General features: G+C 53.9%; 1 protein-coding gene across 1 annotated transcript in view; it reads left to right on the top strand.

Annotated features, from left to right (window-relative positions):
- Positions 1-14,403, top strand: part of LOC116954713 (uncharacterized) — a 173,394-nt gene that overhangs the window by 143,779 nt on the left and 15,212 nt on the right. Inside the window, exon 9 of the mRNA XM_076052422.1 lies at positions 13,287-13,352. Coding sequence (XP_075908537.1) covers positions 13,287-13,352 — 66 coding nt within the window. The remainder of the gene's footprint in view (positions 1-13,286; positions 13,353-14,403) is intronic.

The following is a 14,403-nucleotide window of genomic DNA, read 5'->3' as shown; positions in this document are numbered from 1 at the left end:
ACACTCGCGCTCACTCACACACTCGCGCTCACTCACACACTCGCGCTCATTCACACACTCGCGCTCATTCACACACTCGCGCTCATTCACACACTCGCGCTCACTCCATCACACACTCGCGCTCACTCCATCACACACTCGCGCTCACTCCATCACACACTCGCTCATTCACACACTCGCTCATTCACACACTCGCTCATTCACACACTCGCTCATTCACACACTCGCTCATTCACACACTCGCTCATTCACACACTCGCTCATTCACACACTCGCTCATTCACACACTCGCTCATTCACACACTCGCTCATTCACACACTCGCTCATTCACACACTCGCTCATTCACACACTCGCTCATTCACACACTCGCTCATTCACACACTCGCTCATTCACAAACTAGCGCTCACTCCATCACACTCGCGCTCACTCCATCACACTCGCTCATTCACACACTCGCTCATTCACACACTCGCTCATTCACACACTCGCTCACTCCATCACACTCGCGCTCACTCCATCACACTCGCTCATTCACACACTCGCTCATTCACACACTCACTCACTCACACTCGCCGGCGTGACACCGTGCTCACAGAAATTGACCGAGTAGAAGTCGGCGCAGCAGCAGCAGCAGCGAATCGAGAACCGCTGGGATTGAGCGCCCAGGGGTTATCGACGTGAACTCAAATACAAGGGTGACACTCTGACGACGAGAGCAGGACAGCAGGTTCCTTGACAACCCACAGGGAAGGCACCAGCGAGACGCAGGAGCATCGCCCCGGGGGGGGGGGGGGGCTCGGACCCCCAACTCCTCCTCCCCCCCTCCCCCCCCCCGGGGGCTCGGACCCCCAACTCCTCCTCCCCCCGCCCCCAGGGGCTCGGACCCCCAACTCCTCCTCCCCCCCCCCCGGGGGCTCGGACCCCCAACTCCTCCTCCCCTCCCCCCGGGCTGGGACACCACCGACACGGAAATGGGACGGGGATATTTGACTCATTCACTCGACTCATTCACTCGACTCATTCACTCGACTCATTCACTCGACTCATTCACTCGACTCATCCACTCGACTCATTCACTCGACTCATTCACTCGACTCCTTCACTCGACTCCTTCACTTTACAAAACAAGCAACTCCCTCCCTCTCCGCCTCTCCCTCCCTCTCCCCTCCCTCTCCCCTCCCAACCTCTCCCTCCCTCCCTCTCTCTCGCACTCCCGTAGTAGCATCTGGTGCAGGATTCTGAACTCTGATCTGTGTGGGAGGGGGTGGTAGGTGGGGAGAGGGAGATGCGGAGAGAAAAGGTTTGGAGGTTGAGATAGGTGAGGGGGAAGGTGGGAGGGAGGGGGGAAGGAGGAAATCTTTGAAAATAACAGCTGATCGAGAATGACCTCCAAGCGAAAAGCATGCCCTCTATTTGTACCGCGTGTGTCTGCGCGTGTATGTCTGTGCGCGTGTATGTCTGTGTGCGCGCGCGTATGTCTGCCTGTATGTCTTTGCTCGTGTATGTATACACGTAGTTGGGAGCGGTAGTGTAGCAGTTGGCGCGCTGCGCTACGAACCTGGCCACCCGAGTTCGATTCCCGCTCACGGCCAACACCCAGTGGCGATTATCTGAACCGGTTCTGGGCCTCCTCTAGGTCGACTTCAGCCTCAAATGAGCACCTGGCGCGGTGTGTAAACATCGCCCCTGGGGAGACAAAATGCGGCCTAGCGAAGTCCTGGCAACCCACCCCCTCGTGTGCCGTGCCGGCCTTCATAGGCGCTCGCTAACAGCACTTGCCCCTACAGTCTGTTAAGGCTATAGGGGGGATCTTTGTCTTTTGGAGAGGCTTGCGGAAACATTGTGTGGTTTCAGGCCAGAGCGGTCCTGCACAGATGCCATTTTCTCCGTCTGTCTGCTGCAGCAGAGGTGTTGGGGATTACAACAGGACCTACATCTCAGCATCATTGACCTGGTCAAGGCCAATAATAGCATCAATAGGCCAGGAGACTGGGTTCTTCCTCGTGCTTTCGGGGTCCCTGACCCACTGCTCGCAATCATTAAGGACCGTCATGATGGTGAGCAGGCCCGGGTAAGGCTGTGTAGCCCGGAGTTAGAACCGTCCCCTGTTCACTTTACGATGCGACAGGGATGGCCTCTTGATCCTACATTATGTAACATATTTGTCCACGTAGTTCCAGACGCTTTCCATGGCTGTACCATTGAAATAGCATACATCTGGTACAGATACAATGGGAGACTTATCGATGGCCGAGTGCTGTCGAGGGATGGCTCTCTATTGGTCAACCATGCTGCTCACACTGAGAAGGAGTTGGAGGCATTACTGCGGAACCTGGAGCGCACTACTAAGAGGTGTGGGGCCTTACCATCATTTTACGTGATCAAATACTCCCACCCCCCCCCCCCCCCCCTTTCACTCCCCATGAGTGGTGGGGCAGTTACTGAGAGAGTCGAGAAGTTTCTGTACCTAGGCAGTGTGCTTATGACCAGCAGCGGTTTTTGGCAGTGGAGGTCTCACTCCGTATCAGCCAAGCGGCATCATCTTCGCCAGATGCTGAACGCTGCCGTTTTGCAAGCGACCCGGCCTGTGGCTCCACACGAAGCTCCGAGTCTTCTCAGCCACAATCATGCCAGCGGCGGATGAAGCGTGTGCGGGGCCTGTAACATATAATGCTACAAAGGGGCCCTAACAAAATTTAACGTAAATATTCAAACACATACTTTTTTGTTTACTTGCATGGTAAAGTAGTTGTATTTTTTTTCATTTGCTATACAGCCAGATAATACGACAAATCGCTAACCTTAAACACCCGGTCGTTCGTAAATGTTGAAGGCAGTATATAACTATAGTAATAGAGCTAATGCAGAATCACTGAACCGAAATTGATACCTTGAAAGCCGGTTAAAGCCCCCCCCTCTATCGAGCCCCCCGCCCCTCTATCCAGGCCCCCTCCATAGCCCCCCCCCCTATCCGAGCCTCTGGCAACATGCGCTGGCCTGCTGACGTCAGCCGCCATTGAGTGGCGAGCGGTGACGTCAGTTGTCGTTGGTGTGAGTGAGGGGTGCGTGAGTGTGGTGAGTGTGTGGTGAGTGTGGTGCGTGAGTGTGGTGCGTGAGAGTGTGGCGAGTTTGTGGTGAGTGAGAGTGTGGCGAGTTTGTGGTGAGTTAGTGAGTGTGTGGTGAGTGAGTGTGTGGTGAGTTTGGTGAGTGAGTGTGTGGTGCGTGTGGTGAATGTGTGGTGAGTGAGTGAGTATGTGGAGAGTGTGACGAGTGAGTGTGTGGTGAGTGAGTGAGTGGTGAGTGAGTGTGTGGTGAGAGTGTGGTGAGTGAGTGTGTGGTGAGTGAGAGTGTGGTGAGTGAGTGTGTGGTGAGTGTGTGGTGAGTGAGTGAGTGGTGAGTGAGAGTGTGGTGAGTGAGAGTGTGGTGAGTGAGTGTGTGGTGAGTGTTTGGTGGGGAGCGGTGGCGCAGTGGTTAGCGGTGCAGCACGACGAACCCGGCGACCTGGTGCGATGCGTCAAACATCGCCGCTGGGGAGACAAAAGCGGTCGGGGGTGGTGCTGGCCACCCACTTCCCCCCCCCCCCCCCGTGTGCCGTACCGCCCTTCACAGGTGCGACTCGCTAGCAGCACTTGCCCCAAAAGTCTGTGAAGGCTATACGGGGTACCTTTGTCATTTGTGTGTCAAGTGTATGGTGAGTCGGTCGGTCGGTGTACTTAGTTGGAGGTGTGCGAGTGTGGGGGGGGGGTTGGTGTGGAGGGGGGAGATGGGGGGTGAGAGGGGAGGGGACGTGGTTGGTGGTGGGGGGAGTGGTGGGGGGAGGGTGGGGAGAGGGTGTCTGGTACAAAGGTCACACGTGACAGTATCAGCATGCAACCACGTGGGGGTTGGGTGTGTGTGTGTGTACCTGTGTATGTTTAAGCACGTGCGGGGAGCGGTGGCGCAGCGGTTAGCGCGCTGCGCAACGAAACCCGGCGATCCGAGTTCGATTCCCGCTCACGGTCAACACCAGTGGCGATTATCTGAACCGGTCCCGGGGCTCCCCTAGGTCGGCTCAGCCTCAAATGAGTACCTGGTGTGGTGTGTGAACATCGCCACTGGGGAGACAAAGGCGGCCGAGCGTGGTGCTGGCCACCCACCCCCTCGTGTGTCGTGCCAGCCTTCGTTGGTGTTCGCTAGCAGCACTTGCTCCTACAGTCTGTTCAGGCTATACGGGGGATCTTTGTGCACCTGTGTATGTGCGGGCCAGCACCAGTAACGATTATCTGAACCGGTCCTGGGCCTGCCCCTAGGTCGACTTACCCTCGTGCCTCGTGTAAACATCGTCAGTGGGGAAGACAAAGGCGGCCGGGCGTGGGTGCTGACCCACACCACGCCAGCTCATCGCCGTGTCGGCCTGCCATCGGTTCAACTCGCGAGCAGCACTCGCCCCGAGAGCTTGTCAGGGTCGTAAGGGTGGGGGATCTTTGTGTGCGTGGCGTGTGTGCGCATTTGTGCGTATTGTGCACACACATGTGTGCGCATTTTACACACGTGTGTGCGCATTGTGCACGCGCGTGCGTGCGCATTGTGCACGCACGCGCGTGCGCATTGTGCACGCGCGCGCGCATTTAAAACAACACCCACGCGCGTGCGCGCGCTCACTGTGGCACGCGCATTGGTGTTGTTTTAAAAGTGTTCCTCCCGCCGAGCCGTCGGCTTTAAAGAGGAGCGGCGAGGGAGAGACACGAGCAGTGAAAAGGCCGTGCCTCTGCGGGGGGTAGAGCGCCGTGCTGGGCAGCGCGGAGTTCCCCTCCAGCCGACCGCACTGATCAGGCAGCCTCGGTTAAACCAAACCGACTTCGGTTTCGTTCTCGCTCTCAGTTGAAACCTTGGGTGCAGATTTCTCAAAATGCAACCCCCTCCCTCCCCCCCGCCGCCGCCGCACGGCCCCCACTACCACCACCACCACCACACAGCCCAGCAGCATGGGCAGGTTCGCGTGCGGATGGGGTATTAGTGTGTGGGGGAAGACCGTTCCGTCTCTTCCGGGACCGTCGTTTCCAGCGTGCCGGAGGAGGAGACCCAAACAGCCCATTCTCGCGAGCTCCCTCTGGCGTCTTGGGCGAAGGGCCCTGACCGGGACAGCGCTCGACAGAGGGAGCGAGCGAGCGAGCGAGCGGGCAGTTTGCAGGGGGCTGCGCCTTTGCCCCTCGCTCTCCCGTGACGCGCAGCAGATGTTCATAGCAATTACGAGAGGCAGATGCGCGGGGGGGGGGGGGGGGGCCGATGCTGAAGCGCAGCCGTTGAACGCGCTGCGAGTTGTGGATCACACGCGGATTTTATTGATATTATTATCGTAGCTGCGCTTGTTAACCCCAGGAGAGCGTCGCCGAGTCTCGAGACTCCCTTTCAGGAGGGTCCTGCCATATTTTACACAGTAAGGGGGGGGGGGATGTTACTGCTGGTGCTGTGTGATCAAAATGTAGTGGTTTGAGAGTGGGTGTTTGTTAGCATTGCAATGTGTGGTTGTGGTTGTTGTTGTTGCCAATGTGTGCCGGTTATACGTTGTTTGTTTTAGGGGCCGTCCATAAATGACGTCACGCACCTAGGGGGGGGGGGTTTGAGAAATGTGACGTCACATAAAAATGCGCAACTTTAAATAAATATAGACAACACGTTCTACTGAATTAAATAGACTTTTTAATAAATGTTTTCTCCCACAACATCAGAGTGCAGCGCCACATTAAATACGCACTACAATGTGACAATAGCTTAAAGCGATTTGAAGCATGTTTTATTTCTTTTTGGGGGGGGGGGGCGGGGGAGGGGCAGAGCTTTGTGACGTCATATTTGAGGTGAGGGTCTGACTTTTTGTGACGTCGTGTGACGAAGGGGGTGGGGGGAGGGTGATCAAAAATCGTCCAAAATCGCGTGACGTCATTTATGGACAGCCCCTTAGCTCGGGGAGGAAATCGGAGAAGCCGAGGGGGAAACCCTTACACAGGATGGGGAGAGCGCCCACTCACTTACTCACCCACGCTGAGCGGAACAAAGACAACGATCCCCCGTGTAGCCTTAACAGGCTGTAGGGGCAAGTGCCGTTAGCGAGCAGCAACCTATGAAGGCCGGCACGGCACACGAGGGGGTGGGTGGCCAGCGCCACGCCCGCCCCCCTTTGTCTCCCCAGTGGCGATGTTTTAACACAGCGCACCGGGTACTCATTTGAGGCTGAGTCTACTTAGGGGAGGCCCAGGACCGGTTCAGAATAACGTCACCGGTGTTTGCCGTGAGCGGGAATCAAACTCGGGTCGTCGGGTTCGTAGCGCCATAGCGTGCTAACCGCTAAACTACCGCTCCACACTCACACACACTCACACACACTCACTCACACACACTCACTCATGCACACTCACACACGCACACTCACACACAACAAGAACCGCCATTCGCCACTAAGTGGCGGTGACGTCACCACGACGCTTGTGCCAGGCAATGTGCACGTTGAGACCACGTGAAGTGTCGAACGCCCGCTAGCAGGAGGTCACGGGACAGACCCAGGTGCCACGGGTCGACGGACTGAGATATGAGTGGCTGATGCATCACCTGTGCCCCCTACTGTGCCAACTTGCTGTGCTTTAGCAACCCGGCGCTCTGCTCAGCCAACTGAGCCTTGCCTGCCGGAGGAGCTCACCGATCTTTCAAGGATATGTGAGCTCCTCACACAATCTAGCCTGGTTAAACCCAAGATGCATCATAGGCAGGCCAGCCTAAATGTTTCTAACCGGCGAAGATGTTTCATTAGGGGGGTCCACGTTTCACAAGCGTAGAAGGGAGGGAATGACCGTGGCCAAGAAGACCCGAAGTTTCGTGCGGAGCGACAGACTAGGTAGCGTCCAGATAGCGTTACGCAACCGATGAAAAGATAATGCCGCTCGACTGATTCGGAGTGAGACCTCTGCTGTCAAACCGGAAGCCGGTCATGAGCACACTGCCCAGGTATGGGAAACGCTCCACTCTCTCCACAACTGCCCCATCACCAATTGATAATTGTGGAGGTGGAGTGTCCGATGGTAAAAAAAATACCCAGGCAGATGCTTAGTTTTGGTGGGGCTGATGGTAAGTCCCCACCTCTTAGTGGCAAACTCCAGGTTCAGCAGCAGCGCCTCCAACACCTCCTCTGAGTGGTCAGCAATTACCAGATCATCGGAATACATAACATGGTTGAACAATAGGGAGCCATTCTTTGACCGCACCCGGGCATCGATCAGCCTCCCATTGTATCTGTACCAGATGGAAATTATTCCGGTACAGATATTGAAGGCTTCAGGAACTACGTGGTCGAAATATATATTAAATAATGTGGGAGCCAGAGGACATCCCTGTCGCACCCCAAAGTGAACAGGGAATGGCTCCGACTCCCGGCCACGTAGTTTTACCCGGGCCCGCTCACCATCATTAGGTCCTTAATGATCGTGAGCAGCGGGTCAAGTACTCCAAAAGCACGAAGAACAACCCAGAGCCCAGGCCTATTGATGGTATCATAAGCCTTGACCAGGTCAATAAAGCAGAGATGTAGGTCTTGCTGGAATTCCCTACACCTCTGCTGTAGCAGACGGACAGAAAATATGGCATCTGTGCAGGACCGCCCTTTCCTGAAACCGCATTGGGGCTCCGCAAGCCTCTCCTCAGCGTGCCTGGCAAGGCGATGTTGAATAATCCTTGCCAGGCCCTTTCCCGGCACACTGAGTGAGATGCCCCTGTAGTTGTTGCAGTCTGTGTGGACCTCCTTCTTAAAGAGGGGGACCACCAGGGCATCCTTCCAATCCTGCGGAACCCATCCAGTGGTCCAGACTGTTGTTATGATGTCATATAGGGCAGTCTGTGCACAAACGCCACCCTCCCTAAGCATTTCGCTTGGGAGATCATCTCTGCCCGCTGCCTTTCCTGGTCTCAGACTCCGGATCGCCTTCAGCACTTCCTCAACAGATGGCACCTCAGCCAGCCACTCACAGGGGGTGACTTCTTCCAATATTTGAGGCACCGCAGCCTGAGCAGGGTCATCCTCACTTTGTGCCACGATGTTTTCCTGGCTGAGGGATTTTCCCTCCCCCAGGACCTCACAGAAATGCTCAGCAAATCTGCAAACCTGTTCCTGGGGGTCGGAGATTGGATCACCGTTTTTTCCCCTAATGATGGTAATAGGTGTGGCGCTGCAGGTTACTTTTTTGATTGAGTTAAATAGAGATTTGTGATCAACGGCCACTGAGGCAGACTCCATCTCCTCAGCAACCCGCGACCACCACCCATCTTTGCAGCTCCTCACGGCTCTCCGAACCTCCGAGCGAAGGCTGCGGTAAGCCTCCTCATTCTCTGACGTGGGATTCTGTAGCCGATGACAGTGGGCCTGTCGCTTTTTCTCAACCATCCTGAACACCTCCTCTGTCAGCCAGGGTCTCTGGGGAGGTCTGGACCGCATACCTAAAGCAGCCATTGCAGCTGCATGAGTCACAGTCCTATACCTCGCCCATTTACCCTCGACATCAGGAGTCGGGGACGATGCCAATCCCAGCCGCAAGCGATGATGAAATTCTCGCTTGCAACTTTCATCAGATAACTGAGACCAGGCCACTTTAGGTTGGAATGGGGTCCTGGGTGTACACCCACCACCGGAGTGGAAGAATGGCAGGCGCATCTTACAGATGACTAGTCGATGGTCAGAGGGCAGATCAGCTCCACGGTAGGTCCTGGTGTCAAGGACATGGGCTCGCATCCGCTGGTCCGTCACTATGTAGTCCAGCAGATGTTCTTGCTTGGACCCGGCATGCAGCCATGATGTTGTGTGGATGCGCCTATGCCGGAACAGCATTCACACACACACTCACTCACACACTCACACACACACTCACACACTCACACACACTCACACACACACTCACACACTCACTCACACACTCACACACACACACTCACTCACACATTAACACACTCACTCACACACTCACTCACACACACACTCACTCACACACACTCACACACACACACTCACGCGCGCGCAGAGAACAGGAAGTGAGCACACAAATGCCACAACACGTGTCGCGCCCGTGTCCGGAATCGAACCCAGGGGCACCCCACCTTGCCGAGCGACGCCAGGTGTTCATCAACCCCTGCCCGAGCTCACAGGTGAAACGCGATTCGTCACTTCGCACAAAGTCACCCCTCGTCGGTCTCGTGATTGGTGGGCGATTTGTCCTCGCGCTCACGAGATTGTCCCCACGTCACCGCGACACGCGTCTCCTCTCCGTGTCGCTGTCCATCGTTGTTGTTGTGGTGGGTCTCGTGTTACCGGGCCGGCGTGTGCGGGATGGTGTGGGTAGGGTTGGTGGTGGTGGGGGGGGGTGTAGAGGCTGTGGTGAATATGGATAGACACAAGATGCGCTGTGTGGTCCCCCATTCTCACATTGCCCTCCCACAGCGGGCTGAGCGCTCATAAGCGGTGGATCCTTAACCTTTACCGCAGCCTTGCACCCCATTTGGCTCTCAATCGTTAAGTAGTTTAATGAAACAAAGTCGGCTGTGCTCATACGTGCTCGGTGGTTAATTTGTGTTTTTGATGATTTACCTTCTACGTACAATCTTGATTGGAAGCTTTCGTGACTGCAGGAATCCATACTCTTTGGTTCTTTCGGTAAAGTCATCACGTAGGTATCAAATAAAATAAATCACGACGTTTCGATCGCAACACAAGCGGTCGTCCTCAAGCAGAAACAAATATAATCCAGCAATGGAACTACGTATGTATTACAAAAAATATAATCCAGCAATGGAACTAGGTATTTATTACAAAAATATAATCCAGCAATGGAGCTACGTATGTATTACAAAACATATAATCCAGCAATGGAGCTACGTATGTATTACAAAAAATATAATCCAGCAATGGAACTACGTATTTATTACAAAAATATAATCCAGCAATGGAGCTACGTATGCATTACAAAAAATATAATCCAGCAATGGAGCTACGTATGTATTACAAAAAATATAATCCAGTAATGGAACTACGTATGTATTACAAAAAATATAATCCAGTAATGGAACTACGTATTTATTACAAAAATATAATCCAGCAATGGAGCTACGTATGTATTACAAACAATATAATCCAGCAATGGAGCTACGTATGTATTAAAAAAATATAATCCAGTAATGGAACTACGTATGTATTACAAAAAAAAACAAATCTGGCCATGTCTCGCACCATTCAGACAGAGCGTCTCACTCAGACAGGGCGTCTCACCACTCAGACAGGGCGTCTCACTCAGACAGGGTGTCTCACCACTCAGACAGGGCGTCTCACCACTCAGACAGGGCGTCTCACACAGACAGGGTGTCTCACTCAGAGAGGGCGTCTCACTCCAGACAGGGCGTCCCACTCAGACAGGGCGTCCCACTCAGACAGGGTGTCTCACTCAGACAGGGCGTCTCACTCAGACAGGGCGTCTCACTCAGACAGGGCGTCTCACTCAGACAGGGGCTCTCACCACTCAGACAGGGCGTCCCACTCAGACAGGGTGTCTCACCACTCAGACAGGGCGTCTCACACCACTCAGACAGGGCGTCTCACTCAGACAGGGCGTCTCACACAGACAGGGTGTGTCTCACTCAGACAGGGCGTCTCACTCAGACAGGGCGTCTCACTCAGACAGAGCGTCTCACACCACTCAGACAGGGAGTCTCACACCACGCACCACGAGCCGGAGTGCCTGCACCCCCCCGCAGTGAGCAACACGTGGAGCCCAGGGGGATGTGGCTCCCATTACTCAGCCGGGGGTGTGGAACTGCCGGGGGATGCAAGCGCCGCGGGGAACGATTCCATCATCAGCCGGTGCTGTGTGGAACCGGCTGGGGGTGGGGTTGGGCATCATCGCTAATTAATTACCCGTGGGAAATGAGATTCACGCACACGTGGCCGACTCCTGGGGCCGTGATTAACACAGCGTGGGCCGTGGCTGCGACATTAAAAAAATTGACGTGATGAGTACCACGTTCCGTGTCATAGTAATGTGGAATTTCATTGTTGGAAGGCTGCGCTGGCATGCTTGAGTCGGGCGAGGTGTGTGGAGGGGTGGGTTGAGTGAGACTAAGTGGCTCGTCGAATCAACAGCGCGAAATAATTATTTCTCCCGAGCAAGTTTCGGGGCTGATTTTGTCCGCGTTTGAATTCGTTTCTTTATTTAATTAATAGGCGCGAGGATAATTTAGCCGAGACCCCGAGCCTCGTTCGGGCGGCGGTTTTGGGGCTGCTTCAAAGGTCCCTGGGATTTTCATTTGAAAACCGCAATCTATATGGAAAGTGTGACCCCACTCCCCCTACCCCCCCCCCCCCCCCCCGCCCCCCGTCGAGAACAAACTCATCCCGTCGTCTCGTTACCGGGAAGGAAGAGGTAACAAAAATCATCCCCCACACACACAAATCACAATCATGGCCAAGGCGCTTAATTTCCCACGGAAATATTTGCCAACTCGAACCCGGGTGCCACACGCGGCTTTTTTTCTCGCTAGCCACCGCTGTCCATAGCGAGAGGTGTGATGGATGTGGTGTGCCGAGTGTGTGTGGTGAAGTCCTTTTGGGGTGGGAGGGAGAGGAGGGTAGGGGGGGTGTTGCCGACCCAGACTGGCACGGCTCCCTTGCAAGTGCTGGCTTGCACCACTCTTAACTCAAGAGTGGTGCGAGCCACAAGCGCCTCCACCGGTGAGCTCCCGGGAGAACCTACTGACTCTCTCCAGACTCTCTCCAAGACTCTCTCCAGACTCTCTCCAAGACTCTCTACAAGACTCTCTACAGAGACTCCCCAGACTCTACAGACTCTCCCGAGACTCTATAGACTCTCTTCAGACTCTCTACAGACTCTCTACAGACTCTACAGACTCTACAGACTCTCTACAGACTCTCTATAGACTCTCCACAGACTCTCCACAGACTCTCTACAGACTCTACAGACTCTCTACAGACTCTCTACAGACTCTCTACAGACTATCTACAGACTCTCTACAGACTCTCTACAGACTCTCTACAGACTATCTACAGACTCTCTACATACTCTCTACAGACTATCTACAGACTCTCTACACTCTCTACAGACTCTCTACACTCTCTACAGACTCTCTACACTCTCTACAGACATCTCCAGACTCTCCACAGACTTATCTCCATACTCTCTAGACTTTGGACAGACTGTCTAGTCCCAGGGAAAGGCAAATGAACTCACGATAATTCTGTAAAAACAACTCAACATTTCAAGGGCCGCAATGCATGGAGAATACGGGACGGTGGTCTTGGTAAACGGTGCGACAAGCGGTCCGTGAAGAGGCGCATGCTGCTACGAAACCGCGGATTGCAGACCCCTGCGCGAGACTCTCTAGGGACTCTCCACATACATAAAGACTTTCTAAACGACTCGTTATATACTCTCTAGAGTCTTGGACTTTCTACAGACATACAGACTTTCTAACGACTCTCTAGGGACTTTCTACAGACATACAGACTTTCTAAGCGACTCTCTAGAGACTTTCTACAGACATACAGAACTTTCTAGAGTGTAGACGCTCTACAGACATACTGACTTTCTAAACGACTCTCTACAAACTCTCTAGAGTGTAGACTCTCTACAGACATACAGACTTCTAGAGTGTAGACTCTCTACAGACATACAGACTTTCTAACGGCTCTCTACAAACTCTCTAGAGTGTAGACTCTCTACAGACATACAGACTCTCTACAGACATACAGACTCTCTAGAGTGTAGACTCTCTACAGACATACAGACTTTCTAACAATTCTCTACAGACTCTCGAGAGTGTAGACTTTCTACAGACATACAAACTCTCTAGAGTGTATGCTCTCTACAGACATACAGACTTTCTAACGATTCTCTACAGACGTTCTAGAGTGTAGACTCTCTACAGACATACAAACTCTCTAGAGTGTATGCTCTCTACAGACATACAGACTCTCTAACAACTCTCTAAACGCCATCTCGCGGAGTGAGCGAGAGCGGATTTGGAGCTGCGCGCCGCGCGGGTGGTGGGAGCTGTTCTGGCGCGGTGCAGAGAGGGGGGGGGGGCTGGAGGAGGGGTGGTGGGGGGGATGGTGGGGGGCTGGCTAGGTGGTGGGGGGTGATGGTGGGGGGCTGGATATGTGGTGGGGTGCTCTACCGTAGCTGTGAGTCGTCTAATGAGTGCAACGTGGCCCCGGCCCGACAGGGATAACGAGACCCCCCGCCCCCCCCCCCCTAATGGAGCAGCACGAGCAGCGGGAGGAGGCCATTCACCTGCAACACCTGCGCCGCGAGCACGTCAAGGGCACGCGCGTGCGTGTGTCTGTGTGTGTGTGTCTGTGTGTGTGTCTGTGTGTGTGTGTATGTGTGTATGTGTGTGTGTGTATGTGTGTGTGTGTCTTCATAGGTGCTCGCTAACAGCACTTGCCCCTACAGTCTGTGAAGGCTATACGGGGGATCTTTGTCTGTGTGTGTGTCTCCATGTGTGTCTGTGTGTGTGTATATGTGTGTCTGTGTGTGTGTCTGTGTGTGTGTGTATGTGTGTATGTGTGTGTGTGTATGTGTGTGTGTGTCTTCATAGGTGCTCGCTAACAGCACTTGCCCCTACAGTCTGTGAAGGCTATACGGGGGATCTTTGTCTGTGTGTGTGTCTCCATGTGTGTCTGTGTGTGTGTCTGTGTGTGTGTCTGTGTATGTGTCTCCATGTGTGTCTGTGTGTGTGTCTGTGTGTGTGTACGTGTGTGTGTGTCTGTGTGTGTATGTGTGTGTGTCTTCATAGGTGCTCGCTAACAGCACTTGCCCCTACAGTCTGTGAAGGCTATACGGGGATCTTTATCTGTGTGTGTCTCCAATGTGTGTCCTGTGTGTGTGTCTGTGTGTGTGTCTGTGTATGTGTCTCCATGTGTCTCTGTGTGGTGTGTGTCTCTGTGTGTGTCGGCTGTATGTCGGTCTGTTTGTGTCTCTGTGTGTCTGTGCGTGTCTCTATGTGTGTGTGCCTTTGTGTGTGTCTGTGTGTGTGTCTCTGTGTGTGTCTCGAGTATGTGTGTCTGTGCATCTGTGTGTGTCTCTGTGTGTCTGTGCGTGTCTCTGTGTGTCTGTGCCTCTGTGTGTGTGTGTCTCGTGTGTGTGTCTCTTTGTGTGTCTGTGTATCTGTGTGTGTCGCTGTGTGTCTGTGTGTGTCGCTGTGTCTGTGTGTGTGTCTCTGTATGTTGGTGTGTGTCTGTGTCTCTGTGTGTGTCTGTGTGCACAGTGTGCGTGTCTGTGTGCAAGAAGACGTGCGTGTACGAGTGTGCCTGTGTATGTGTGTCTCTGTGAGTCTGTGTGTGTCTCTGTGTGTGTGTGTGTCTGTGTCTCTATGTGTGTC

The sequence above is a fragment of the Petromyzon marinus genome, chromosome 56, assembly GCF_048934315.1.
Source record: "Petromyzon marinus isolate PM22_M1 ecotype Great Lakes invasive population chromosome 56, UKy_Petmar_22M1.pri1.0, whole genome shotgun sequence".
In the NCBI taxonomy this organism is placed as follows: Eukaryota; Metazoa; Chordata; class Hyperoartia; order Petromyzontiformes; family Petromyzontidae; genus Petromyzon; species Petromyzon marinus.
Note: the sequence above shows the minus strand (reverse complement) of the source record. Positions and strands in the feature narration are given on the sequence as shown.